We start from the raw sequence: 27,577 nt of genomic DNA, 5'->3' as shown, positions 1-27,577 counted from the left end.
GGATCCTCCCCCCGCTCCCCCCCCCCCCTCCGCGCCACGCCGCGCATGCGCGCTGTCTCCCGGCGCCCACCCCGTGTGTGCGCATGCGCGGGCAAAGAGCGGCGAGCGCGGGCACTGCGCATGCGCACGAGGACCCGCCCTTACCTCAACTATACCCCGCCCACCAGCGCCCCCTCCACCCGGGACGTTAATGCGCATGCGCAGCTCCGGACACGCCCCTCAGCCCCACCAACGGGTGTGGCCGCGGACCCGCCCCTCTGCCATCTAGCGCATGCGCACTGAGGGAGAGCCGCGCCCAGGCGGGGCTGCTGTTGTCGTCACGACGGGGGCGGGGCCCACAGCCCCCGCCCACTGCCTCGGGGGGCGGGGCGATGACGCAACGCCCCGCCCGGCGCACGCAATGGGCGTGGCTTCAGTTAGGGGGCGTGGCCAGCGAAGATCCAACTCCCTTTCAGCACAGTGCGCATGCGCCTTCAGCGGAGGGGGCGGGGCGATGATTAGGCTCCGCCCCCTTCTTCCGCCCGCGTCGTCGTCATAGCAACGGCGGCTGCGCGGCCTGAGGGGAGGCGGCGGCGGTGAGGGGGGGGGTCGGGAGGGGACCCCCTGTGGGCCTTGGGGGGCTTTGGGGGAAAAAGGGGGGTGTGGGGGCCTCTTTTTGGGGAAGGGGGGGGTGTGGGGGTCTCTTTTTAGGGTTGGGGGTTGAGGAGGTCTCTTTTTAGGGGGCTGGGAGGGGGGCTCTTGTTTTTTTGGGGGGGGTGAAGGGGGCTGTTTTTTGGGGAGGGGGGTGAGGAGGGCTGTTTTTGGGGGCTTAGGGTTGAGGGGGGCTCTTTGGGGTGTGTGTGAGGGGGGGCTTTTTGGGGGGGCAAGAGGAGTTCTTTTTTGGGGATGAGGGGGTCTCTTTTTGGGGGGTGGGGTTTGAGGGGGTCTCTTTAGGGGTGGGGGCCAAAGGGGGTCTCTTTTGGGGTTTGGGGGTGAGGGGGGTCTTTTTGGGGGGTGAGTTGGGCCCTTTTTGGGGGTGTATATGAGTGGAGGCTCTTTTTGGGGGGCCAAGAGGTGGTCTTTTTGGGGGAGGAGGGGGTCTGTTTTTTAGGGGGGGATACAAGGGGTCTCTCTTTAGGGGTGGGGGGGCAAGGGGGTCTCTTTGGGGGATGTAAGGAGGTTTCTTTTTGGGGCTTAGGGTTGAGAGGGTCTCTTTTGGGGATTGAGCATGAGGGGCCCTCTCTTTTTGGGGAGGGGTTCTTCCTTTTTGGGGAGGGGCGTGGGGGAGCTGAGCCTTTGAGGTGCTCCTGGTGGGGTGCCTCTGCTGGCAGGGTACTGGGGGAGCTCCCCCTGAGGCTGAAAGTCTCTGGGGTGGGGGCTGGACCCCTGGGGGGGGGGGATTCTGACTTGAGGGGGCTTCCCTAAGGGGTGCTGGGAGGGGTCCCAGCTGGGGGGGCTGCCTGAGGGCTGGGTGCTTCCCCCTGTGCACATATTTTGGGGCCGGGTCTCCTGGCCTGCCAGAAATCGTCCTTAATGTCCCTTGTCCCACATCACAGGCTTGGCAGCGATGGGGGCTGCGCTCTCCCCCTCGGCTGGCAGCGCTGCCCCCCGGCAGCAGAGGAAGGCTGGCGGTGACGACGATGATGATGATTTGCTCGACAGCAGGGACCGCAAGGAGGACATCGCCAAGTTCCCCTACGTGGAATTCACGGGGCAGGACAGCATCACCTGCCCCACCTGCCAGGGCACCGGCTGCATTCCCACGGGTGAGCGCTCCCCTCGTGTGTAAAACCAAAAAGCAGGGGGCAGAAACGCTCCTTGTTGAATTTTCCATCTCCAACTCGGTTTTCGTGCTCTTTTTTGCTTTCCAGAGCAGGTCAACGAGCTGGTGGCTCTCATCCCCTACAGCGACCAGCGGCTCCGCCCGCAGAGAACGTAAGTGTGGAGTAAGAGTAACTGCTCCTCTGTGAAGAGCAGACAGGGCTTTTTTTGTCATGTAGTAGCAGAGCTCAACGCTCTACACAGTCTCCAGCCTTTCCTTCACCCTACTGGCTTGTTTTCACCAAAATATGCTAACAAATGCGACTTTTAACTCTAAATATTTCCTGTTAAATCCCACCGTAGGGGTGAGCATGGAAACAATCGTCCCACTCACAGCCTCTGTCCCCGTGCTCTTTACTGAGGGTTTTAGAAAGAAACCGCCGTAGCAGCAGCAAAAACGTGCACTGAAAGCACCACGGGGACAAGAGTGATTCTTGAGGCAGTTTACTTTTTGGTAATGAGTAGCTAAAGGGTGATGGTTTTGAGCAAGATCGGATATCGAAAACGTTCGAGCAGCACTTTGGGCCTCTTTCAGGGAAGGACAAATGGGTGGTTTTTCGCTGGGTTTCAGCTTCGTGAGGTCCCACGGTCACAAGTGTTGTTTTTGAGCCCTTCCCTGCCTCTTCCAGGAAGCTCTACGTCCTGCTGTCGGTGCTGCTCTGCCTCCTGATATCAGGGCTGGTGGTTTTCTTCCTCTTCCCCCACTCCGTCCTGGTGGATGACGGTGGCATCAAAGTGGTTCAAGTCTGGTTCGACAAGAAGAACTCAGTTGTCGTCCTGGCCATCACGGTAAAGTTTCTCTGCCCCTCTCTTCCCGAGGGAACAAGCCCCGTGCTGAGCTGCCCAGGAGGTCGCTGCTACCTCTCTCCCCTTTCTTTCCAGGCCACCTTACGGATCAGGAACTCCAACTTCTACTCGGTGGCAGTGACCAGCCTGACCAGCCAGGTGCAGTACATGAACACCGTGGTGGGAAGCCAGCAGATCACCAACGTCTCCAGCATCCAGCCCCTGAGTGACAAACTGGTATTTGACCTTCTTTACACTCATAATAAGTAAAAGCATCACTAAATCGTGTGAAACCTGTCCAATATTACAAGTTACCTTAAATATTGTCTGTCTATACTTAAAGACAGACATTTGCTTATCAAATACTCATGGGCTGGGCTCTGTGCACGCCAGCTGAAATGTAATAAGGTAGAAAAGAGCCCAAAAGGGATGGATTGAAGTGAGCACGCAGGCTGCATGTGGACATGTTTTTCTTTTGCAGGTGAATTTCACGGTGAAGGCGGAGATGGGCGGACCTTTCTCTTACGTGTAGTAAGCATTCACTGTTCTCTGTGTCTGGCTGGGGAGTGGGAAGGTTTCAGATCCTTTATTTAGCATTTGCTCAGGAAACTACCAGCTTTCTGCTAACTTTCTGAAAAGTAACTTTGCTAGAAATTACTTGAAAGGTTGCTCTGTGAGGATGTTGTGATGGGGTTTTGGACGCTGTCTTGAATTGAGTTAGCACCGAGGGGAAAACAACATGGGAAGGTACCGAGAAGCAGGCTGCTTAGCCTGTGCTGACCTACTTCTTTGTTTTTGGTCTCTTCCAGTTTCTTTTGCACGTTTCCCAAGGTGAAGGTGCATAACATCGTCATCTTCATGAGGTAGGCTGCTTTCTGCGCTGCTCCTGACTCAAAGGGGAACTGCTGCCACAGCAGATCAGGGTGCACGAGGAAAATCCCGCTTGGCAAGCACCCCGGCCTGGTTCCCTGCGTCAGCTTTCATGCAGACCAGTTGACACAGTTGGGTAAAATGTAAGGCAGGGGGGAAAAGGCACCAGATTGCCCTAAACTGAGTTCCCACGTGATGGGTGGCGTGGGGCTGGACTCACCAGCTCTCCCTGCAGCGAGCAGTCCTGGGTGCCCTCACTGGAAATCTGAGAGGATCCACAGCTTTTGAGGGTGGGAAGAGGAGTTTTGTGATGAATGCAGGCTGCTGGTGGCTTTAATTTAACAGAGGGGTCTCAGCCCCTCGTCCTGTCCCCTCTAAGCCTCTCTCCCTTCTCTCAGGACATCAGTGAAGCTCTCCTACATTGGGCACGTGACGCAGAGCGCTTTGGAAACCTACCACTACGTCGACTGCAGCACCAACTCCACGGCTGCCCCCGATCCGCTGCCTCTGCCAGCCCCCTCGACGCAGGGCGCAGCCAAAGCCTGGAGCAAGCCCTGAGCTCGCTGCCGCTGCTCCCTGTGAAATCCGTAGCTGTAGAAAGGACTGGGCACTTTCAAATGGAAGCAGAAGGGATCGTGACTGACTTTGGGGGATACTTGAAAGCTCTGGGGTCCCTCTTGCACTCTCTGGCATGCAGCTGGGCTGCGTTGCTGGCCTGTCCCTCAAATCCACTTCGGGTGTTGTTCGTGTGCAGGCAAGCGGGTCCCTTCCAGAGTAAGGGGCCTGCTGGGCCTGCCTTCCTCTTCGGTTCCAAAGAACTGGGTTTTGGGTAGGGAAACCGGATTCTCAAGCTCTGTGCTTTGTGGTCCAAAGATCTAGAGTTGAGTTTTGCAGCTGTTCTGAAGCTTAGCACCATACCTGGTCCTTCCAGAACGAACTAACAAGTTCTGAGCAATTAATTTATTCCAGTTCTGCTTGGTGGCGGTGTGTCACTGGCATGTTTCAGAGCAGAACTTGATTTTAAAAAAGGGATGAAGCTTTGCCAGGAGCACACAGGCAAGGCGTTCAGGCTTTCACCTGTGTAATTTGCACTAGGAGGAGGAAAAGGAACTGGAGCCAGCAGGGCACAGGCGTTCCCCCTTGCACAGATTCTTGATTTTTGGCAGCTGAGACCCAAACGCTGCGGCCCCGCTGAAGGCTGCTGCTCGGTGTGCAGGGGGCGTTGGGCAGCTGGGGGGTCTCTGGTGTTTGAAACTGGGGAATGCACAGCTCAGTGCTGCTTTGTACTCCTGCCTGCTGCAGATTTAAACTGATTTGGTGGAAGGTTTGGAGGGGGGGGGGGTTTCTTGTTTCAAAGGCTCACCTCGCAGGAGCCAGGCAGTCCCGAAGGACGGTAAAGCAAATAAATCCGCTGTGAAAGCTCAGCCTGCTGCGGTTCTTCTCCAAGCTTCTCCCCCCCGTTTGCAGCTTGGAGGGTTTCATTCTGCCTCTGCCCTTTGTAGTTCTTCTGGAACCCGATCACTGCAGCCCCCCGCGTTTCCTCTCTGCACGCACCTACGCCTTTCTCCAGCCCTCTGTCGGAAGCGAGCGCGTGGAAGCACGGTGCGGGCAGAAGCTGTAGGGGAAGGGGTCTGGTGTTTCTCAATGAAGGACGCTTTGTTTTGTGCGAGTGTGAAATAAAAATACCCTGTTGTTTTCTAAGAGGTGGTGTTTTGGCCTCCAGACTTTCTAGAATTGAGTTATTAAAGCGGGGCTGGAGGGTGCTGTGTGGGGTCACCTCACTGGACATGAGGAAATGCTGTGACCTGTGGCAGGCCAGCTTTGTCCTAGAGAGTGCACCTTGTCTCTCGTTGATGATTTTGGGCAACAAGGGCCAAGAAACTCAAGAAGTGAAGCCGTGGAGCCCCCCAGGTGCCTCTGTTCCCACAGGGGACAGCGGGGACAGGATTTGCAGCCCCGCACTGTGACTGTCACACTGCCCCTTCCCCAGTCACAAGCCTCTCACACGACTTGGTTTTGTAAAACCCCTGTTCCCTTCTCGTAATTATGATGAGCTGAGTTTTCTTTGAGGAAGATGAGGAAGTGCTCTGCTCTGCCCTTTATCCCATTTGCTTCCTGCCCCTTGGCAGCCTTGCAGCGCCTGGTCTGGGGTGATTTGGTGTCCTCGTGGGTGGCAGAGCCCCTTGCTCCCCTCTTCGTGCTGCAGATAACCGCTGCTCTCCTGCTCCAGCCCTTAAAAGCAGAGCTGCTTTTAGCTGGGAGGTTTTTGGGGGGCTCGCTGGGTGCCTGCAGGAACCCAACTCCTGCTGCTTGGCCGAGCAGGAAAAGCGCCGGTGCGAGCGAGAGCCAGAGCGCTGATAATTGGGGGTGCCCTCCGGGTCATGTGGCAAAGCACTTGGCCTTTTAAAGGGCATTTATTGTGAAAATCCTTCTTAATCCTCCAATCCTTTTTAATGAATTTCTTCTGCCAATTTTTTTTTTTTTTCCTAAAAATCCCAGCCCTGGGAAGCTGCCTTAGGTGCTTTAGCAGGAGGGGCTGCTGCCGCGGTGCCAGCTGTGAGCGTTTAAAAGCGAGGTAAGGGCCCTGAAGTAGCATTTTTAAAGTTTTTTTTTCATCCTTTAAAGTCATAATTTCTCTTAATGAGCCTGCGGTACCCGTGCTAGCGACTGAGGAGAAAAGCTGGGGTTTTAACAAAAGCACCATCACGAAACCTGCAGCCCCCGAGCCAGCAGCTGCCCAGTACGTCCTGCTCGTAAAGCTGAAGTTTGCAACTCTTGAGGGGGTCAGTGGGCTAATTTTCTTTAAGATAGTTTAAAAAAAATAAATAAAAATCAACTAGTGAGGCTTTTCCTCTAATTAGCAAGCTGCTTAAGAGCAGCACTTACATGTGTAGCTTTTTATGAAGCCTTAAAGGCAGAGCTGCTTTTACAAGTCAGGGTGCGTGCCCTGTGGCTGTGAACGCCTCCACCATCAGGGTTGCAAGATCTCTCCTTAAATTGCATTTCTGCGTGGCCAAAAGGGGACAAATTCCTTGGGGACGAGGGGAAGGAGCATCAGGGGGCTGAGGAATTAATCCCTGCACCTGGTTTTTGATGGGAATGATGGAATTACTCATCTCCCAGGACTCCGTCCACCCACAAACCTCTCCCTGCTCAGCCCCTGGTTCCAGCTGTGCTGACCTGCACAGGATGTGGCCTCAGCCTCCCTTTCCCCACTGGTTTTACTGGTTTCCTCCAACTGGTGTCCCTAACCCAGGCCTGGAAGGGAGATCCCTTGCCTCAAGGCACCCCGGTGCTGGTTTGGGGTGCAGGGGGATGAGCAAACCCCATAAACCCAGCTGCTGTGTTCATGCCTGGTGCTTTCGAGATTTATCACTTAAAGCATTTTTCCTTCCTTTTTTGAAGGTTTTGTGTTATTATTTTATTTTTTTTCCCCTTTATATGAGGTATTCTTAACCCAGAGAGTTTGAGATTTGACCCTAAACCCCGAATGGCCCCAAAAGAGGGGAAGGGCAGGGGTTAGACCGCAGCCAACACCGTGGGCGAGAGGAAAAAACACTGCGCACATCCACTTGACTTTCCACCAAAAGTTTTTTTTTTTTTTTATATCAACTTGATGTTAAAAAATACAGACTTGTTTTACAAGAATAGCACCATTTGTGTTGTATTATACATTAGCACTCCTGCTGGTGATACACAGGGGGGAGGGAAGGGGCTGGGGCGGGGGGGATTCGTGATACCTGCATTTGCCAGATCCCTTTGGCGGGGAGGGGCCGTCGTACATGCCAGTTAGATTCCCACCTCCACCCGACCTAAAAAATAGGCCTTCCAGGAAGGCAATAAATAAATAAGCCCGTGGTTTTATGTCGCAGTCTGCCCCGTGACGGCGCTGGAGGGAGGCGGTGGTCCCAAGCGCGAGGACCGAGGGTCGTGCCAGCCATTCAGTGCAGAAGTCGTTGGAGTGATTGGGAAGGACGGGTCCTTGGGGTGGGATTGGTTTTCTTTTACTGTATTGGGCTGGATTTCTTTTTTTTAAAAAAAACAAACAAAAAAAAAAACAACAAACCAAAACAACCAACGAACAAACACACAAATAAAACAATCCTTTTTACAAGAAGCAGACGGGGCCGATATCCACGCCAAACTCCTGCTCGGCGCCACCAATGTCCATAGGTGCAATATCTACAATGGGCAGGCGCGAGGTCTTCTGCGACCGGTACTCGATGACTGTCTTGCCCCATTTGCCAGTGTGTTTCTGGGGACGGAACGAGAAGCAGGGATGCCGTCAGCTGCTCCGGGGCCATCCAAACCACCGGGCAGCATCGGGGGTCCGGCCGCAGCCCCCCAACTCCGTCCCCACCGCCTTACCGTGCAGCCGTCCTCCAGGACGCTGTAGGTGAACCTGCTGTTGCCCTCGGCCCTGATCTCCACGTCGTTGGAGCCCTGGATGAGGAGGGCTTTCTTCAGGTTGCCCGTCTCCTCGTCCATGTAGGCGATGCTGTTCTTGCAGTGGTAGGTGACGTTCTGGGAGCCCTCGGTGGACAGCAGGCGGAGGAAGGTCAGCTGGATGCTGGCGGTGGTGGGGGAAAGGCTCTCATCGCCGTAGCTGAACTGCAAGGAAGAGGAAAGAGAGGTCAAAACCCGCGGGCATCATCACGGCGGGTTATTTCCAGCCACCCCTGGGAAGGGACCGCCGAGTTTTGTGCTCCCAGATGGCTGCAAAATCTTTGCCAAAAACACAAAACAACAAAACTTTGACTTGCGGAGCCAAATTGACCCGACTCCACACATTCAAGCTCATCCTAACCCAGCTGCTCCTTCCTCTAACAGCCCTAACCCACCTGCTTCCCACCACATCCACCGAGACGACCCCAAGGAGGGCGTCCCGCGTGGAATTCACCCCCCAGGCAGGCCTCCCACTTACGTGGAAGCCGCCGTTGATGGTCTCGGCGAACCAGACGTGCTTCTTGTCTTTGGTCTTGCTGCTCCACCAGTTCTTTTTGGGGATGCTGCTGGGGGTCGGGTAGACGCAGGTCTCGCCCGTCTCCATGTTGCAGAAAACCTTGATGGCATCCAGGGTGCAGCCCTGGTTCGGGTCGATCCAGTAGTCTCCTGCAGCACAAGGGGGGCACAAACAGCTCGCTAAGGGGGCTCGGGGGGGTCGGGGCGAGGAACCCCAAGGCTGCTTTTGGGTGCCTGGGGTGGGAAGGAAAGCAGGGAGAGGGGAGGCGGCGGTGCCTCGTACCGCTCTTCCAGTCGGGGTGGCAGAGCTTGATGTCGCGGCAGGTCCTGGCCGGGTTCTTCTTGGAGCCCTCGGGGCTGCGGATGCTCTCGATCTGGTTGTTGAGGGACTTGAGGGTGGCGTCCACCTCGACGTCGTGCTGCCGCAGCCCGCCGGCGGCCTCGTCCGCCCGCATGTAGCGGATGGGGTCGGGGCCTTTCTCCGTCTGACCCAAGCCGGCGAAAGCTGACATGTCGATACCGGTGCCGGGAGGGCCGGGGGGACCGGGGGGGCCGGGATTTCCAGGAGGACCCTATGGGAAGAAGAAGAACACATCGTGAGGGGCTGCTCAGCCAGCCGGACCCCGTGCCCTGCCTCCTGCTGCCAAATCTCACCGCAGGGCCGGGTTCGCCGCTCCGTCCGCGGGGGCCGGGGGGGCCGATGGGGCCGGGCATGCCGTTGGAGCCGTCTTTGCCGGAGGGGCCGACGGGGCCGGGGGGACCCTAGGAGAGAGCCCCGAATTCGGGGGGTCAGGTCGGTGAAGGAGCAAAGGGAAGGGTGTAGAGCCATGAGCTCTCGGTGGGGGCTCGAGGCTGGAGGTGCCCGGGGGGGGCGTTGGGAGCTCCTTGGCCTCTCGCCACCCCAAACGGCACCGTCAGGACTTACTCTGGGGCCGGAGGGACCAGCAGGACCAGCAGCGCCTTGGTCTCCAGAAGGACCCTGTGGAAGAAGCGAGGGTGGGCGGCTGCAGCAGGCTCAGCCCCAGCAAAGCCTTCGGGTGGGCTCGGGGGTCCCTCGGTGGCCGCAGAGACCCCCAAAGGAGCTGCATCCTGCGGCTGGGCTCAGCGCTGAGATCCCAAAACCAACTTACGGGGGGGCCGGGAAGACCCTGCAGTCCGGTGAAGCCACGGTGGCCCTTCAGCCCTCTCTCTCCAGCCTCTCCAGTCTCACCTTTGTCACCGCGAGGCCCTTGGGGACCCTAGGAGTGGGGAAGGGGCCGCGTCAGGCTCAGGGTGGCAGACCCCTGCCCAAGGCACCCAGGACCCCATGTTTCACACACGGGACGTGCCAGCAGGCGCAGCACCACTCACCGGCATGCCTCGAGCGCCAGCAGGACCGGAGGGACCCATGGGCCCTTGTGCACCCTGCGGGGAGAAAAAAGGGAGTCAAAAGGAGCCGGGACGGGGGTCGTGCCAAGAGGTGCCAGCACCCCGAAACATCCACAGCCTCGGGGCTGGGATTATGGAGGTTTGGGGGGCGTCTGAACCAGCCCCAGGCACCACACTCCTGTTCCCAGCCCTGCTGGCATCTGTGACAGTGAAAAAAAAGTCTTAATGGGGCTTAATGACAGCTTTAAATATGCTCAGCCAGAGCATGGGAGCATGGAAGGAGCCCTGCAGGTGCCCCGGCAGATTTTGCCTGCTTACAGCTCCCCAGGCTTGCTCTGAAGGGGGCTGTGGGCACTGATAGCTCCTCGGGAAGATGCTCTGAGATGCAAACAGCTCTCGAGGCACCGCTGAATTAGCAGCAGCCCCTAACGGCACCGCCTGGCTCTCCCAATTACTCCAAGCAGCTAATTGCTCCCGGGGAGCCGCTGTCATTTGCTTGCTTAATCTGTGCACGGGGTGGCTGCCGGTTCCCATATCGAGACTTTAAACCCAACGAGCCCTGGCACTCACCGTCTCGCCTCTGTCTCCTTGTTTGCCGGTGGGACCGACGGGGCCGGGAGCGCCGGGGGCACCGGGAGCGCCGGGGGCACCCACGGGGCCGGTCTCGCCGCGATCGCCCTGCGTGCAGACAGCGGGGTGCTCAGATCCGTGCCAAACTTGGGCTTTTTGGGCTCAGATCCGTGCCAAACTTGGGGCTTTTTGGGGCACGGAGAGCAAGCACCAAGGCGGGAGCCCGCAGCAAACTCACCTTCACGCCAGCTGCGCCGTCTCTGCCTGGGGGGCCGTCAGCACCGGGGTTGCCCTGGGAGGAGAAGAGGAGAAATTAGCACCCTGGGATGAGCACCAAGTCGCCTTTCGAGGCAAAAAAATGCCGGTGGAAAGGTGCCCGAGAGCTCCAGGAGCTGAGTTATGCCTGGGATGCTCAGCGATGCCCGGTGCAGCCGTAGCTGGAGGCACCGATCCGCTTCCCTATTTTTTTTCCCCAAGGAGGGGTTCGCCTACCTCACGCCCAGGCTCGCCAGCAGGACCTGTGAGACCGGGGGGACCCACGGGGCCGGGGGGGCCTCGGTCGCCCGCAGAGCCGGGTGCTCCTTGCTTTCCGGGTTCGCCCTAAACAAGGGGAATGTGAAGCGTGTGAACGGGAGAGACCCCGGCACAGCCTTCGCCCACCGACGGGTTTATTTTGAGGCTCCCAGACCCCGCTGCATCCACCCAGCCCTGATATTTCCCCGTCCCTTCTTCAGGGCTTGCACCAGCGGCTCCTGGTGGGGAGAAGCCGGCCCTGCACAACTCCACCCAGCACCCAGACACGGAGACCCCAGGGTGCTCGGGCAGCACTGAGTGGGCTGGTGGCCCCAAGACGTGCCTGGGGTGCTGCAGCCCCCGCGTTTCACCCCCCAGTGAGGGTTCACAGCCCCCAAATTTGACTCACCGATGGCCCTGGCAGCCCGGGGAAGCCTCTCTCGCCGCGCTGTCCGGGCAGACCGACGATGCCGCGCTGTCCTGCCAAACCTTGGGGACCGGGGGGACCATCGGGACCCTGCGGGGAGGCAGAGGGGGGGCTCAGACCCTGTGGGATGGCACCACGCAGCCGGGAGAGCACGGAGAGAGGTGTCCCCCCCCCTCCAAAAAGCTCACCGCAGGGCCGTCCTCTCCGGGTTCGCCTTTCTCGCCAGGGGGGCCAGCAGGGCCTTGGAGCCCGGGGTCGCCGGCACGGCCCGGGGGACCGGCGTCGCCACGAGCACCCTTGGGACCGTCCTTGCCAGCAGAGCCAGGGGGGCCGGGGGGACCTGGGTTACCCTGCGGGGGAGGAAAACAAGGTTGGTGCAAACAGAGGAGGCTTCTCCACCTTCATCGCCCACATCCCGGTGCTGCTCGGGGTCTGGCTCTGCTCCCGAGCCTCAAAACCCTGAGAAAAATCCCTTTTTAGGGGCTGAGGAATGGCCACGAGCAGCCTGGAGTCCCAGAGCCCCTGTAGGGATGCGCTGTCCCCTCCGCCTGGCAGGGGGCAGGAGGCACCCGAACCCTGGGTGGGGGCGACCCCAGACACCCCCCGACTCACATTAGGGCCGGGTGGTCCCACGCGGCCGGCGGCTCCGGGGAATCCGGTGGCTCCCTGGGGAAGGAGAGGAGAAAGGTGGCTGAGATGTGACATCCCGGGGCTGCCCCTTCCCCAGCCCCCTGCCCACCCCCCCGATACTCACGGGGGGACCCTGAGCACCGCGGGCTCCTTTGGGACCAGTTACACCAGTGGGACCCTGGGGAGGAGAGAAAAGCAGGTTGGAAATGCTCCTGGGGGGGGCTGCGACGCCTGCAGTGGGGCCGTGTCGAGGCCATGCCCCAAATTTCGTGGCGCGGGGTCTGCCCCAAATTTCGTGGTGCGGGGTCTGCCCCAATTTGGGGGCTGTACCCACCTGGGGGCCGGGTGCACCCGAGGGACCTTGGGGACCAGGAGCGCCGGCGTCACCCTTCTGCCCGGGCTCTCCTTGCTCGCCTTTGGCACCGGGTTGTCCATCGGCGCCCTGCACCAAGGGGGGGGGGAAAAGCGGCCGCCGTGAGCGGGGAGAGGATGCTGGATGCGTGTTGGGGGGGGGACAGGGCTAAATACTCACCGGGGGGCCAGCAAATCCAGCAGGACCGGGGGCACCGGGCTCGCCACGCTCGCCCTATTGGGGACAGATGCCGGGGTTAATGGTGGGGATGGGGGGAGCGCGGCCAGCGGTGTCACCGCCAGCACCCTTGGGGGCTGTGGGTGTCGCACTTACGGGGGCACCGCGGGCACCGGCAGCGCCAGATGGACCGGGGGGGCCGGATTCACCCTGGAAAAGAGAGGATGGAGAGGTGGGGGCGTTGGTGGCATCTCCCCGGGGAGCACCGTGGGGGCGTCTCGGTGCAGCCGTGGGGTTGGCCGGGCTCTCACCTTCTCGCCGTTGGGGCCAGCGGGGCCAGGGGGGCCGATGGGACCGGTCAGACCCTACAGGAGAGAGAAAAATGAGGACGTGGCCCCCACCAGCACCCTTGGGTGGCCACTTTCACCGTGTCCCCGTCCCACTTACGCGTGCGCCGTCCTTCCCTGGAGCTCCCTCGGGACCCTTCTCGCCGACGTCTCCCTGCGGGGCGAGACGGAGGTGCCATGAGCCGAGCCGAGCCCCGACACCCTTGGGGACACCCCCGGGGACACCCATGGGGTCACCCACGGGACGTGTCACCTACCCGGTCACCCTTGGGGCCGGCGATGCCAGCTGCTCCTCTCTCTCCAGGCATTCCCTGCAGCCCTGGGGGTCCCTGGGCGCCGTTGGGGCCGGCCGGGCCGGTTGCACCCTACAGCGGGAGCAGATTTGGGGTCATCAGGGTGCTCACGGCGGCACGGATCCACGGGGGGGGCACTGAGCCCCCTCCCAGTGGGTCCCCTTGTCACCCACCTTGGGTCCGTCGGTGCCTGGCGTGCCGGGGAGCCCGCGGGGACCCTGCAGCCCTTGTGCGCCGGGGGAGCCGCGCTCACCGGGGAAGCCGCGTTCGCCCTGGCGTGGGGGGGGGGGACAGCGTTAGAAAAAGGCCACGGTGGGGGTCGTGGGGTCCTCGGTAAGGACGTCAGAGGGCAGAGCATCCGTCCTGGAGGGGACTGGGGTGTACTGGGAGGACTGGGGATGCGCTGCGGTGGAGGCTGAGCCACCGGGACTGGAGGAGCATTGGGTGGGGGAGGACGGATTCTGCCCGTTGCCCCCCCAGACCCTCCCCATGGGACAGAGAGAGGGGTCCCGAACCCAATCCAGGAGCGATACTTACTCTGGGACCGACGAGACCGGGGGCACCGGCTTCTCCGGGAACACCCTGAGGGGATGGGGGAAGAGCCGGGGGTCAGCACTGGGGGGGTCTGGGGGTGCTGAGCCCCCATGCGCAGCCGGGGGGGCGATGGGGAGGAGGGAAGGAGGGAGGGGGTCTCACCTGGTCTCCGGGTTTGCCGCTCTCTCCGGGGGGACCTGGTGGGCCGGGCAGCCCCTGGGGGGGCAAGAAGTGGGGTTAGGGGGGTGTCCACGAGCATCACCCCCACCCCAGCACCCTGATGCCCCCCCCCGTGTGCCCCCCACTCACCTGGAAGCCGGAGGGACCGGGGGCTCCTTGCTCTCCTCTCTCGCCAGCGGGACCCTAGGGAAGGAGGGCGGTGACGGCCCCGAAACCCCCCCGGGGTTTCAGATGGGGAGGGGGGCTTCACAGCCCTTCGCCCACCCCAAAATTTGGGGGAAAACCCAAAATCACAGCGAGGCGTGGGGCAAAATCCCTGCACCCCGACCCCGGGGGTCTCGCCCACCCCAGATCCCCAGCATGTGGGGGGTGCCCAGATCTGGGGAGGGTGGGGGGGGGCTATGACCCCCAACCCCGTGTTTCAGGGAGGTTTTGTCCCCAAAATAAGACGCTGGTGACACTCACAGCAGGTCCGGGGGGGCCGGCAGCTCCTGTCTCACCATCCTTGCCAGGAAGACCCTGCGGAGGAGACCCCCCCCCACAAGCTCAGCTCCATCCCGTGCCTCAGTTTCCCCCCCCGGGGGCTGTTTCAGCTGAAGAAGCCCCCAGGAGAGGTTTTGGGGAGGGGGGGGGGCAGCAAAACCAACTCACCCGCAGCCCCGGGGCACCGGGCAGCCCTTTTTCGCCAGCTTTTCCAGGCTCACCCTAAAGGGAAGAGAGGGGCGGTGGTGATGGGGGGGGGCCTTGGCCTTCGCAACCCCATTTTTTTGGGGCAGAAAACACCAGAAAATGCCCCAAAACTTACGTTAGCGCCTTTGGGACCGGGGAAACCCATCACACCGGGCTGCCCGCGGGCACCCTGAGGGCCGGGGGGGCCGGGGCGGCCGTCCTCGCCGGGAGAGCCCTGCAAGGAGGGGGGGACGTCAGTGTGGGGTCACGGCATCCCCCCCCCCCTAAACCTCGAGACCCCCGCCCCGTGGAGCATCACTTACGGTGGGGCCGACTTTGCCTTGAGGTCCAGCATCGCCGGGGCGGCCGGTGAGACCCTGGGGAAGCAAAATTGGGGGGGCTGCAGCGGGTGGTGCCCGGGCAGGGGGGGGACACCGAGAACCCCATCCCACCCGGACACAGTGGGGAAGGCTGTTGGGATGGGGATGGGGCTCACCTGGGGGGCACAGGGGGCTGCGGACCCCCCCCAAAGGGCAGCTTTGGTGACCCCAAATGCTTCCCGGCTAAGCCCCGAGTGTTTTAGGTAGCCCCAAGGAGCGTCGTGGCAAACCCCAAAGAGCCCAGGAGCCTCTTTGCTAAGCCCAAAGAGCCCCGTGACTAATCCCAAATGCACCCAACCTCACCCCAAAGAGCACCTTAACCCCAAATGCACCTTAACTAGCCCCGAGGTGCACCTTAACCAGCCCCAAACGGCACCTCAACCAACCCCAAAGAGCACCTCAACCAACCCCACAGCATCTTTACTACCCCAAAAACATCTCAGCTAACACCAAAGGGCATCCCAACAGGAGCTGAACCAACCCCACCGAGCACCTTAATGCCCAAGAGCGTCTTGGATAACCCCAAGTGCTCCCGTGAACCAACCCCAAAGGCACTTCAACCAACCCCAAATACTCTTTAGCCAACCCAAAAGCTCCTGAAACATCCCCAAATGTTTCTTAACCAACCCCAAACGCCCCTTAATCAGCACAAATGGACTTTGACCAACCCAAAATGCACTTTAACTAACCCGAATGCCCTTTACCCAACCCAAATGCCCCTTAACCAACCCCAAACGACCCTTAACAAACCCCAAATTCCCTTGAACCAACCCCAAGTGCCCCTTAACCAACCCCAAATGCCCTGTGACCAACCCAAATGCCCCTTAACCAACCCCAAATGCCCTGTAACCAACCCCAAATGCCCTGTGATCAACCCCAAATGACCCTTATCCAACCCCAAATGCCCCTTAAACAACCCCAAATGCCCCTTAAACAACCCCAAATGCCCTTTACCCAACCCAAATGCCCCTTAACCAACCCCAAATGCCCCTTAACCAACCTCAAATTCCCTTTAACCAACCCCAAAGCTCCTGACCCCCCCACCAGGAGCCTCCTTGCAGCCCCCCCCCCATCCCCTCCATCCCCCTGCCCCATCCGCTTCCCCCCCATCCACCAGGAGCAGCCCCAGCCCTTTCCCCCCCCCAGCCGCCCCCACCCCAGGGGGGGTTCAGGATGCGCCCCCCCCCCCCCCCCAAGCTCTTACCCTTGCTCCGGGCAGCCCGGGCTCTCCGGGACGCCCGGGGTCACCGGTGGCACCCTTGGGACCGGCGAGGCCAGCGGGGCCGCGTTCACCCGGAGCACCCTGTGTAGGGTTGGGGGGGGGCACAGGGGTGAGGTTTGGGGGCTCTGGGGGTGGGCAACACCCCCAGGACCCCCCCCACCCCATAACCCCGACGTCCCACCTTGGGTCCAGCCAGCCCGTCTTGCCCGGGGAAGCCGCGGTTGCCGGGAGCACCCTATGGAAAAAGGAGAGGAACAAAGGTAAAGTGAGGGGTTTTTTGGGGTTGGGGGGGGCAGCATCTCGCTGAGGGATGGGGGCCACGCACCCTTTCTCCGGGGGGGCCCACGGGGCCGGCAGCACCGGGTTCCCCACGGGCTCCTCTTTTGCCTTCCTCCCCAGCCGGCCCGGGGGCACCTTGGGGTCCTGCGGGGCCCTGAGGAAGAGGAGCAAAACGGGTCAAAAAACCAGCGATTTGGGATGGGAAAAGGGTTGGGGGGGGGACAACCCGTAGACCCCCCCCCAATTCCCCAAACACCCGACCCGCGTGTCACGACGGCGCCGGGGCTCAGCGGCCCCCCGGCGGGGATCCGGCCCCGCGCATTGAGGCTGCTTAATGAAGCGACGGGGGAATGTCCCCGGCCCCCGGGGACGAGGGGGGGGCACGGCGCGGTAACACAGCCCCTATTGTTCCCCCCCCCCCTTTATGGGAGAGGAGGGGGGGGGACGCTGCCCCTCGAGGGGCCTCGTTAGGGGAAGAGGTTCGTTAGCCGAGCCGGGTGGCTCGCCGCAGCGGGGTCTCCAGCGGGGTGGGGGCTGGATTTGTGTGTGTGTCCCCCCCCCGTCCCCAAAACTCACCGTCTCGCCCTTGGGTCCTTGCTCGCCTTTGAAGCCCGCGATGCCGGGTTCGCCCTGGGGAGAGAGAGGGGGGGGGCGACGGGGGGCTCGGTGCTGTTCCCGTCGGGGTTCCTGTCCCCGTCCCTGTCCTCGGCCCCTTTTCTGTCCCCGTCCCTGTCCCTATATGGGTCCCTGTCCCTATCTGCATCCCCATCTCCATCCCTGTCCCCCCCCCATCCCTGACCCCATTCCCATCCCAATCTGCATCCCTGTCCCCAGCCCTGTCCCCACCTTCATCTGCATCCCTGTCCCCATCCCATTTCCTGTCCCCATTCCTGTCCCCATCCTGTTTCCCGTCCCCTTTCCTGTCCCCTTCCCCGTCCCTGTCCCCATCCTCACCCCCTCTCCACCTTTGTCCCCACCCCATCTGTCCCCCACCCCATCCCCACCTGCACCCCTGCCTCCATCCCTATTCCTGTCCCCACCCTACTCGGTGTCCCCTGTCCCTGTCCCCATGTCCTGAGCCCTGTCCCCATCCCCAGCCCTGTCCCAATCCCTTTTCCTGTCCCCATCTTCATCCCTGTCCCCCACCCCATCCCTGTCTCCATTTCCTGTCCCCATTCCTCATTCCTGACCCCAACCTCAACCCCTCGTCCTCATCCCTGTGCCTGTCCCCATTGTCATCCCTGTCCCCATTGTCATCCCTGTCCCCATCCCTTTCCTCCTCCCCGTGCTCATCCTCTTACCTTGCCCCTGTACCCACCCCCATCCCCATCCCATTCCCACCCCCTCCCCATTTCCATCCCATCCCCATCCCATTTCCATCCCATTCCTGTCCCTTCCCCATTTCCATCCCAGTTTCCAACCCCAATCCCATTCCCAATCCCATTCCCACCCCCTCCCCATTTCCATCCCAGTTTCCTTCCCCAATCCCATTCCCAATCCCATCCCCACCCCATCCCCACCCCATTCCCTCCCCCTCCCCATTTCCACCCCATCCCCGTCCCCGTCCCCCCCCTCTGGGGACCACATTCGGGTCCCCTGGGGGCGACCCGAGGATGTTTGGGGGGGGGTCAGGGAGCACCCAAAAGTGGGTCCAAGAATGGGGACAGATCCTAAAAAAGGGGGAGGAGCCTGGGGCGGAGTGGGCGGGGCCATCTGATAGTGGGCGTGGCCATTTTTGAAGTGGGCGGGGCCACAGCCAGGTCCCTCTTGGGGGGCTCTGGGGGGGTTTGGGGGGGTTCGGGGGGGGTCGGGGGGGCTCTTACCGTCTGTCCCTTGGGTCCCAGCGGGCCGGTGGCACCTTGGGGTCCGGGGGGCCCGCGGGGGCCGGGGAAACCTGGAGCGCCCGCGATGCCCGGGGCACCCTGCGGGCAGCCGGTGACCGTCACGGGGGGGGGGACGGGGACACGGCACGGCCCCGTGCGCCCCCACGTCCCCAGGAACCTGCGTCCTCTGCGTCCGACAGCGCGGCCCCCAGCATCTCGTGTGTCCCCCCCACCCCGTGTCCCCCAGGACCCCACAACAGCCATCCCACATCCCCCAGTGTCCCCACACCCCCCAATGTCCCCATGTTCCCAGGATCCTCATATCTCCCAGTGTCCCCATGTCCCCCCAGTGTCCCCATATCTCCCAGTGTCCCCATACTACCCAGCACCCCATGTCCCCCAGTGTCCCCATGCCCCCCAGTGTCCCCATATCTCCCAGTATCCCCACACCCCCCAGTGTCCCCACGTCCCCAATATCCCCGTATCTCCCAGTATCCCCATATCTCCCAGTTTCCCCATGCCCCCCCAGTGTCCCCATATACCCCCAGTGTCCCCATATACCCCCAGTGTCCCCATATCTCCCAGTATCCCCATGTCCCCCAGTATCCCCATGTCCCCCAGTATCCCCATGCCCCCCAGTATCCCCATGCCCCCCAGTATCCCCATGCCCCCCAGTGTCCCCATATCTCCCAGTGTCCCCATGCCCCCTAATGTCCCCATGCCCCCTAATGTCCCCACACCCCCCAATGTCCCCACACACACCTCCACACCCCCCACAACCCCCCCATCATCTCCCCATCACCCCCCAACCCCCCCATTACCCCCCCCAACCCCCTCCCACACCCCCCCGTCCCCCTCATCCCGATGACCCCAACGTCCCCACGTGTCCCCTGTCCCCGTCCCCGTCCCCGTCCCCCACTCACCGCCGAGCCCTTGGCTCCGGGGATGCCGTCGGTGCCGGGGTTGCCCTACGGGACGGAGCAGTCAGCGCCCCCCGTGCCTCAGTTTCCCCACCTCCAGCAGAGCCCCCCCCTGACCCCCCCGGGTGTGCCCCCAGCCCCACAGCTCCCAGGCTGCGGGTGGGGGGCACACAGGGGAGTCAAGCCACCAAGGGGGGGGGGGGGGGGGGGGAAAAGTCCCCAAAAATCCCCTGGGGGCACTTACGGGGGCGCCGGCGGGGCCGGGGGAGCCGGGGGTGCCAGATTCGCCGCGGGGACCTTGGGCACCCTCGGGACCTCGTGCGCCGGTGGGACCCGCTTCACCCTGCGGGGGGGGGGGACAGGACACGGTGGGGGGGGGACACGGAGGTGAGGGAGGGGGGATTTGGGGTGGCCGTGCCTCAGTTTCCCCCTCCCCTTCCCTCCCCGCACCCCCCCCTGCGCTCAGCCCTTACCTTCGAGCCGGGGGCGCCGGGGAAGCCGGGGGCTCCGGCCGGGCCAACGGGTCCCTGGGGGGGGGAAGAAAAGTGTGGGGGGGGCTGCCCCTATTGGGGGGGGGCACCCAAGGGACCCCAAAGGGATTTGGGGTCCAGTGGGGGGGGCAAAAAGCCCTGTACTTACAGGGGGGCCGGCGGGGCCGGGGAGACCGTCGTTGCCGCGAGCACCCTGGGGGGAAACGGCAGCGGGGGGGTCACGGGGGGGGGTTCAGGGCACCCCATGCCCCCCCCTTGAAGCCCCCTGCCCCACTGGGGGGGGGTTACTGGGGTGGGGGGGTCACCGGGGGGGTCTCGCACTCACCGCAGCGCCGGAGGGGCCGGGACGTCCTCGCTCTCCTGGCAGCCCGCGGGGACCCTGGGGGGGGGGCACACGGCGTCAGGTTGGGTTTATTGGGGGGGGGGCACACAAACAGCCCCCCCTCCACCCTCCCCACCTCCCCCATGCCTCAGTTTCCCCACATCCCAGCCCCGATGCTCACCATGGGGCCGGGGGAGCCGTTCTCGCCGGGGGAGCCGGATTCGCCCTGTGGGGGGGGGAGAAGAAAATGAGAAGAAAATGAGCCTGGGGGGGGGGGGGGGGGGCAAAAAAAATGGGGGGGGGGCACACCCTGAAGCCGTGGGGGTCGCGCTCACCTTGGCTCCGGGGGCTCCTGCCTCGCCTTTGGCACCGTCCAAGCCGGGGTAACCCTGGGGGGGGGGGAGATGGGGGGGGGGGCAAGAAGAAGGTTGAGGGGGGGTCACCCAAAAGGGGGGCACCCAGGGTGCTATTTTTTTTTTTTTTGGGGGGGGGGGCACTCACCCGGTGTCCTTTCACTCCGGGCAGACCGGGGGTCCCGGGGAAGCCGCGAGCACCCTGTGGGGAGGAGGAGGAGGGTTGGGGGCATTAAAAAAAAAAAAGGGGGGGGAATAAAAAAAATAAAGGGGGGGGCATAAAAAAAAAGGGGGGGGGGCATAAAAAAAATAAAGGGGGGGGCATAAAAAAAAAAGGGGGGGGGGTATAAAAAAAAAGGGGGGGGGCGCTGAGCCCGGATCCATCCCGGTGCTGCCTCACCTGGGGGCCGGGGGGGCCACGTTCGCCGGATTTGCCGGGTTTGCCTGTCTCGCCCTGCGAGATTAATTAAAAAAAATTAAAAATAAAAAGTTTGGCACAAGGGGGGGGCACAAGGTGAGGGGGGGGGCACCAGTGCACCGAGCTGCCCGTGCTCAGCACTGCCAGCAGGGGGGGGGGACACTCACGTCGTCACCGGGTTTCCCAGGAGGTCCCGGAGGTCCCCGGGGACCCATCGGACCCTAAAAGAGATGGAGAAGAGGGGGGTGAGCAGGGGGGGGGCTTTTTTTTTTTGGGGGGGGTTGGCATGTCCCCAAAGCGGGGGACAAAGGGGTGCGGGGGGGGGACACTCACAGCAGCGCCGGGTTCGCCAGGCTCGCCGGGGTTGCCTTGAAATCCTTGGGGACCCTGGGGGGGGACGGGGACAGAGGGGGTGGCATCAGGAGGGGGGGGGGGCGGTGGAGCAGCCACCCAGAGCCCCCACCCCTCCCCAGACATTTTTTTTTGGGGGGGGGGCACAGGTACTTACGGGAGCGCCGGTGGGGCCGGGGGGGCCGCGGGGTCCCATGGGTCCCTGTGGGGAGAGACAACGAGCACCGGTGTCATTGGGGGGGGGGGCGACCACCATCACCCCCTCCCTGCCTGATAAAGCAGGGGGTGCCCCCCCCAAAAAAAAAAAAAAAAAAGGGTGGCCCCACAGTGGGGTCTGCGGGGATGAGACCCCCCCCAGGGGTGCGTGGGGAGGTGTTTTTGGGGGTCCGCTGTTTGTTTGGGGGGACCCCCTTTGTTTATTTTATTGGGGGGGGTCTGGTTTGTATTTTTTTTGTGGGGGGGGCTGTTTTTTTTGGGGGGGGGGCTTACCATGGGTCCCTGCATGACGCCCATCTGCGCGCCGCCAGCCTTCTCGTCGAAGCCACCCGCCATCTGAGCCGCGAAGTTCTGTAAAATTGGGGGGGGGCTGAGCAACGCTGCCTGCCCCAAAAACATCTCTTTTCACCCCAAAATCCCCAGCCTCCACATACTCACCCCACCGAGTCCAGGGGGGCCGGGAGGTCCGGGGGGGCCGGGGGGGCCGGGGTTGCCGGGGGTCCCAGGTTCTCCATCCCTGCCGCGGGGGCCGGGAGCACCCTGGAGGGGGGGGGGACACAGATAAAAAGCCCCTTGGTACCCCAAAAAGCGCACGGGGCTTCTCTGCAGCACCCATGGGTGCAGGTGGGGGGGGGATTTTTTATCCCCCCCCCCGTATTTTGGGGGTGCGCTCACCTTCTCCCCTTTCTCGCCGCGGTCCCCTCGCTGTCCCTGCTCGCCTGCCGGGCCCTGCGGAGGTTGGGGGGGGGGTCAGTTTGTCCCCGTGCACCCCCCCACACACACAAAATGTGCCCCCCCCCTCCCCAAATTCCTACCCCCCCTCCCACAAATATTCCAGCAATGCGCCCAACGCGTTCCCACCTGCGGTCCCGGAGGCCCTCGGGGTCCTACAACCTGTGGGGGGGGGGGCGAGAGAAATAAAAGGGTGGGGTAAGAGAGGAGCACGTGGGGACCCCAAATCCCCCCCCCACGATGACAGAGCCCCCCCATTTTGGGGGATTTCCCCCCAAAACGGCCAGAACTTACATCTTTGATATCGCCGGGTTCACCTTTCTGTCCCTGCAAGGCAAAGCAGGGGGTGAGACTGGGGGGGGGGAAGAACCCGTTGAGCCCCCCCCCCCCAAAAAATCTCTGTCCCCCTCCCCACATTGTCATGGACCCCCCCAGGAGGTGATGAAGCCCCCCAGGAGGTGACAAAACTGGAGCCCCATGTGGATGCCCTCCCTCCTTTCTCCCCCCCCCCCCCCCAACTCATTTTGGGTGAAAATCCTTGGAAATTGGGATTATGCTGGAAGTATCGGGGGGGGGGGGGGGGAAACCAGCCTCACCTTGGGGCCAGGTTGTCCTGTTGGAAAGGCAAAAAAAAATAAAGAGAAATTAGAGCAGGGAGGGTTTTTTTGGGGGGAGGGGGGGTGAGTGAATCCATCCGCAGCTGGGGGGGGGGGGCATGATGCTGGGGGGGGGCTGCGTGGCCAAACTGGGGGGCACTGGAATTTGGGGGGGGGGGCTCCCCCAAAGCGGGGCGGCGAAGCACGCGGAAGCGGGGCCACGCGGTTTGGGGAGTGGGGGGCACTCAACCCTTCACCCCCCCGAGGCTGGGGGGGCAGGAAAGGGTTAAAAAAGGCAACTTTGGGGTTTTTGGGGTGCTGGGGGGGGGGGGCAGCAGCGGGGCTTGGGGGTGTTCAGGGATACGGGGCCATCGGCCTTCCGCAGGACCCAGGGTGGAAATGTGGTGGTTTGGGGTGAATAATCGGTGATTTGGGGCAGCCACAATATCGGCATTTTTGTTTCATTTCGTTCCATTCCCCCCCCGGGTTGAGGTTGCGGCCAAACCCAAATTAAACAAGGGAAAAATAAAAAAAATCCCAAATCCCAGCCCCGGGGTCAGGGGCCGCGACCTCCCCTCGGGACACACTTGGAGTGGGGCTTAGCAAAAAGCCCAGGTGGAAAATGGGCAAAAAGGGGCGAAAAAGGGCCAAAGGGAGGGGGGAAGGTGCCAAAAATGGGGCCAAAAAGGGGGAAGAAGGGGAAAAAAAGGCATAAAATGGTGAAAAAAGAGGTGAAACGGGTGCAAAAAGGGCCAAAAAAGGACAAAAAGGAAAAAAAGTGCATATTAAGAAAAAAGAGGTAAAAAGAGGTAAAAAAGGGGAAAAAAGGGCAAAAAGGGGCAAAGTAGAATGAAAACGGCTAAAGAATGATGAAGAGGGGCAAACAGGCGAAAAGGGGGCAAAAAGAGGGAAAAGAGGGAAAAAGGGGAAAAAAGAGGGAAAAAGGGGAGAAAAGAGGGGAAAAGGGGGGCAAAAAGTGGGCAAAGAAAAGGTAAAATGGGGCAAAGAAGAGGCTAAAAGGGGGAAAAAGGGCTGAAAGGGGGCAAAAATGGTGAAGAGGGAGGAAAGGCAAAAGGGGAGAGAAAGGCGTAAGGGGGGCAAAAAAGACAAAAAACGGGGGGAAAAAAGGCCCAAAAGGGGCAAGAAAAAGACCCAAAAGGGGCAAATAAGGGCCGAAAATGAACAAATAGGGGCAAAATGGACAAAAAGGGCCAAAAAGGGGCAAATGAAGGCCCAGAAGTGGCAAATAAAGGGCTAAAAAGGGGCAAATTAAGATCCTAAAGGGGCAAATGAAGGCCAAAAAATGGCAAATAAAGGGCCAAAAGGGGCAAGTAAAGGCCTAAAAGGGGGGCAAATAAAGGGCTAAAAAGTGGCAAGTAATGGCCAAAAAGGGGCAAATAAAGAGCCGAAAGGGGCAAATAAAGGCCAAAAAGGGACAAATAAATGCCCCAAAGGTGCTAATAAAGGCCCCAGAGGGGTCATTTTTTCCCGGATCGGGCCTTTTTCCACCCGGGGGGCGTCTCGGAGGGGCCGGGCCCCAGTTGCCTTTTCCCCACCGCACGTCCCCATGGTGGGGGGGGGGGCGGTGTGTGGGGTCTGTGGGGTGTCGGGGTGGGGGGGGGGGTGCTGCCGGCGTGGCGCCGGGGTAATTTATTTATTTGATCGGGCGAAGGGGTCGGAATAAATAAATTACGGGCGGTGGCGGCGGGGGGCTCGGCGGGGCAGATGGGGCAGCACTCTCCGAAGGGGATCTCGGGGCTGGGGCAGTCCCGCAGCTCCTCGCAGATGATCTCGTCGCACAGCACGGTGCCGGTGTCGCAGACGCAGATGCGGCAGGGCTCCGGCTTCCACACGTCCTTGTCGCTGTAGCTCTGCCCGTCCTGCACGCAGCCGCCGCCGGCCTCCGCTGCGGCGGGCCGAGGAGGATGGGGAGGAAATTTGGGGGGTGGGAGGGGGGGGTATGGGGTTGGGGAGGAGGGCGAGGGAGGAGGTTTTGGGGTGGGAGAGGGCACGGCATCACCCCCCTGCGCCGTGGTGGCACGGGGATCCCCCCCCCCCCGCCACTGTGCCTCCCTCCGAAATGATTTGTGGGCACCACGCGCGCCCCCTTATCCCCCCCCCCCTCCCCACACACGTCTTGCTGGAGGAGGAGGAGGAGGAGGAGGATGAAGGCTCCCCAAGCAGCGAGGCGGCGGCGCAGCGAGGGGGGTGCCAGCCTGGCGCGGGGAAGCGGGGAAATCCCCCCCCCCCCCCAAATCCCCAAAACCCCGGTGGCGCTCGGTGTCCCCGTGTCCCCTCCCGGACCCTCGTCCCGCTCGGTGGGACGTGGGGATGGCCCCCGGTGTTCCCAGGGAGCCTGGGTAGCACCTGGATGTCCCCAGGAGGTGCCCCAGGGTCCCCAAAACGCACCTCAGTGTCCCCCAAAGACCTCCTGGAGTCCCCAGGGGTACCCCAGGGTCCCCAAGAGGCACCCGAGGGTCCCCAGGCTGCAGCCAGGGTCCCCAAGAGGTGCCCCAGAGTCCCCAAAAGACATTCCAGAGTCCCCAAGAGGCACCTCAGGGTCCCCAAAAGATATCCTGGAGTCCCCAGGGGTGCCCAAGGGTCCCCAAGAGGCACCCAAGGGTCCCCAAGAGGCACCCCAGGGTCCCCAGAAGGTGCCCCAGGGTCCCCAAAAGACATCCCAGAGTGCCCAGGGGTGTCCCAGGGTCCCCAAAAGGCACCTAAGGGTCCCCAAAAGACATTCCAGAGTCCCCAGAAGGTGCCCCAGGGTCCCCAAGAGACACCCTAAGGTCCCCAGGAGGTGCCCCAGGATATTCGGGAGGAACCCCAGGAGGGACCCAGGGTGGCCAGGAGGTGCCCCAAAGTCCCCAGGAGGTGTCCCCATGTCCCCAGGCTGCACCCTAGGGTCTCCAGAAGGCACCCCAGCGCCCCTAAAAGGTGCCCCAGGGTGACCCGGGGGTGCTCCAGGGTCCCCAAAAGGCACCCCAGGAGGTGCCCCGGTGGCCCTGGGGTGCGCCCTGGTGGCCTCGGGGACCTTGGAAAGCGCCCTGGTGGCCCCACGAGGTGCCCCGGTGGCCCCAGGGTCCCCAGTGTCCCACACTGAACCCCCACGTCCCCAACAGGTCCCTGTGACCCCAACGGGACCCCGTGTCCCCAGTGGGACCCTGCTGTCCCCAGGCTGCCCCCCCTGTCCCCAGGCTGCCCCCCATCACCCAAGGGGTGTCCCCAGGCACCCACGGGTCCCACCTGTACCCCCCCATGGTCCTGATGCTGTCCCCCCCCACCAAAGGCTGTCCCCTCACTTTCTCAGACCTCCCCCCCCGCCCTCCTGTCCTTACACCACCCCCCCGCTGTCCCAGGCTGCCCCCACCCCTACCTCAGACTTTCCCCCCATGTCCCACGTTGTTGCCCCCCCCCTTTGTCCCACATCGTCCCCCTCTGACCCAGGCTATGCCCCCCCCGACCCCCACTCTCCTTGTGCTGCCCCCCCCGTCCCAAACTGCCCCCCCCGCCCCCCCACACTCCCCTTCTGTCCCCCAGTGTCCCGCAATGTCCCCAGCTGCCCCCCCCAAAAAATCCTCACACTTTCCCCTTCTGTCCCAAACTGTCCCCTAATGCCCCCCCCCGCTGTCCTCACACCTTCCCCACGCTGCCCTCCCCCATTATCCTGGGCTGTCCCCCCCACCTCACCCCCTCCCCGTCTGTCCCCACGCTGTCCCCACTCTCCTTGCTGTCCCCCACTGCCCCCCCCCCGCCATCCTCACACTTTCCCCTCTATCTCGTGCTGTCCCCCCCCCCATCCACGCTGTCCCCCTTTATCCTGGGCTGTCTCCCCGTGTGCCCCCCCCCACCTCACACTCCCCCCCTCGTGTGTCCCACGCCGCCCTGCTCCTTGCCACGCTGTCCCCCCGTGTCCCACGCTGTCCCCCCCGCTGTCCTCACCCCTTCCCTTCCATCCCATATCCCACAAAGTCCCCCCCATCCTAAACTGTCCCCCCCATCCCACTCAGCCCTCCCCATCCTACCCTGTCCCCCTCTATCCCATACTATCCCGGTCCCCCCCATCCCACTCTGTTCCTTTCTGTCCCATACTGTCCCCCCATCCTACCCTGTCCCCAGAATCCCAAACTGTCCCCCCCATCCCACACTGTCCCCCTCTGTCCCCCCCAATCCTACCCTGTCCCCTCCATCCTACCTTGTCCCCCCCATCCCACTCAGCCCCCCCCATCCTATCCTGTCCCCCAAATCCCAAACAGTCCCCCCAATCCCAAACAGTCCCATCCCCCCCATCCCACTCATGCTCCCCAATCCTACACTGTCCCCATCTATCCCATACTGCCCCCCCATCCTACAGTGTCCCCCCCAATCCCAAACTGTCCCCCCCATCCCACACTATCCCCTTCTATCCTAAACTGTCCCCCCCATCCCACTCAGTCCCCCCCCATCCCACTCAGCCCCCCTCTATCCCAAACTCTCCCCTCCAACCCCACGCTGGCCCCCCAACCCCAAACCGTCCCCCCCATCCCACCTTACCCCCCTCTACCCCAAACTCTCCCCCCCCACCCCACTCCACCCCACTCCCCCCCCCCCACCCCACTCCATCCCTCCCTCACCCCCCGACCCAATACGACCCCGGACGGCGGGCGGGGGTCCCCCTTTTCCCCTTTTTCCCCCCCTCCCTTCCCCTTTTTGCCCCCCCCCCCCCCCCCACTCTACTCACGGAGGTCCCGGTCCTGAGCGGCGGCGAGCCCGAGGAGGAGGAAGAGGAGGAGGAGGAGGAAGGCTGCGAGGCGGCCGGGCATGGCGAGGCGGCGGCGGGGGCCCCTCACCGTGCACCGGGCCGAGCAGTGCCCGCACGGCCCCCGCCGCCCCCTATAAGGCCCGCCGAGGCCCCCCCCCGGGTCCTGTAACCCGAGCCGGGGACGGCCCCCACCCCCCCCACCCCCCCCCCCCACGGACCCTCCTCCGGGACGGCACCGGCGGCCAGGGAGGGGAG

General features: G+C 62.4%; 2 protein-coding genes across 3 annotated transcripts; one reads left to right on the top strand and one right to left on the bottom strand.

Annotated features, from left to right (window-relative positions):
• Nucleotides 1-496: 496 nt before the first annotated feature.
• Nucleotides 497-5,157, top strand: TMEM106C (transmembrane protein 106C). Of its 2 annotated transcripts, XM_084499748.1 has the most exons (8): nucleotides 502-575; nucleotides 1,536-1,745; nucleotides 1,851-1,914; nucleotides 2,430-2,589; nucleotides 2,683-2,823; nucleotides 3,068-3,117; nucleotides 3,396-3,449; nucleotides 3,855-5,157. In XM_084499748.1, exons 2-8 carry the CDS (start codon nucleotides 1,547-1,549, stop codon nucleotides 4,012-4,014), a joined length of 828 nt encoding a protein of 275 aa, XP_084355874.1. In that variant the 5' UTR covers nucleotides 502-575; nucleotides 1,536-1,546; the 3' UTR covers nucleotides 4,015-5,157. The 2 variants fall into 2 exon arrangements, with proteins under 2 accessions (XP_084355873.1, XP_084355874.1); XM_084499747.1 differs by having other exon boundaries at nucleotides 497-575; nucleotides 2,430-2,823.
• Nucleotides 5,158-7,553: 2,396 nt separating this feature from the next.
• On the bottom strand, nucleotides 7,554-27,404 carry COL2A1 (collagen type II alpha 1 chain). Its single transcript, XM_084499965.1, has 54 exons — nucleotides 27,302-27,404; nucleotides 24,275-24,487; nucleotides 22,582-22,598; nucleotides 22,280-22,312; nucleotides 22,115-22,147; nucleotides 21,929-21,982; nucleotides 21,692-21,793; nucleotides 21,527-21,604; nucleotides 21,195-21,239; nucleotides 21,020-21,073; nucleotides 20,854-20,907; nucleotides 20,669-20,722; nucleotides 20,417-20,470; nucleotides 20,251-20,304; nucleotides 20,097-20,141; nucleotides 19,919-19,972; nucleotides 19,742-19,786; nucleotides 19,576-19,629; nucleotides 19,347-19,445; nucleotides 19,106-19,150; nucleotides 18,183-18,281; nucleotides 16,936-16,989; nucleotides 16,406-16,513; nucleotides 16,262-16,315; nucleotides 16,063-16,161; nucleotides 14,802-14,855; nucleotides 14,615-14,713; nucleotides 14,461-14,514; nucleotides 14,275-14,328; nucleotides 13,939-13,992; nucleotides 13,792-13,845; nucleotides 13,633-13,677; nucleotides 13,269-13,367; nucleotides 13,060-13,167; nucleotides 12,903-12,956; nucleotides 12,767-12,820; nucleotides 12,612-12,665; nucleotides 12,459-12,512; nucleotides 12,261-12,368; nucleotides 12,051-12,104; nucleotides 11,909-11,962; nucleotides 11,485-11,646; nucleotides 11,279-11,386; nucleotides 10,849-10,956; nucleotides 10,595-10,648; nucleotides 10,357-10,464; nucleotides 9,769-9,822; nucleotides 9,549-9,656; nucleotides 9,344-9,397; nucleotides 9,073-9,180; nucleotides 8,702-8,990; nucleotides 8,381-8,568; nucleotides 7,825-8,067; nucleotides 7,554-7,711 (listed from the first exon to the last, which is right to left on the bottom strand). The coding sequence occupies exons 1-54, from the start codon at nucleotides 27,381-27,383 to the stop codon at nucleotides 7,565-7,567; spliced, it is 4,467 nt and encodes a 1,488-aa protein (XP_084356091.1). The 5' UTR covers nucleotides 27,384-27,404; the 3' UTR covers nucleotides 7,554-7,564.
• Nucleotides 27,405-27,577: the final 173 nt, after the last annotated feature.

The sequence above is a fragment of the Aythya ferina genome, assembly GCF_964211825.1.
Source record: "Aythya ferina genome assembly, chromosome: 28".
NCBI classification, from domain to species: Eukaryota; Metazoa; Chordata; class Aves; order Anseriformes; family Anatidae; genus Aythya; species Aythya ferina.
The sequence above is the reverse complement of the archived record's forward strand: the minus strand, read 5'-3'. Positions and strand labels throughout refer to the sequence as shown.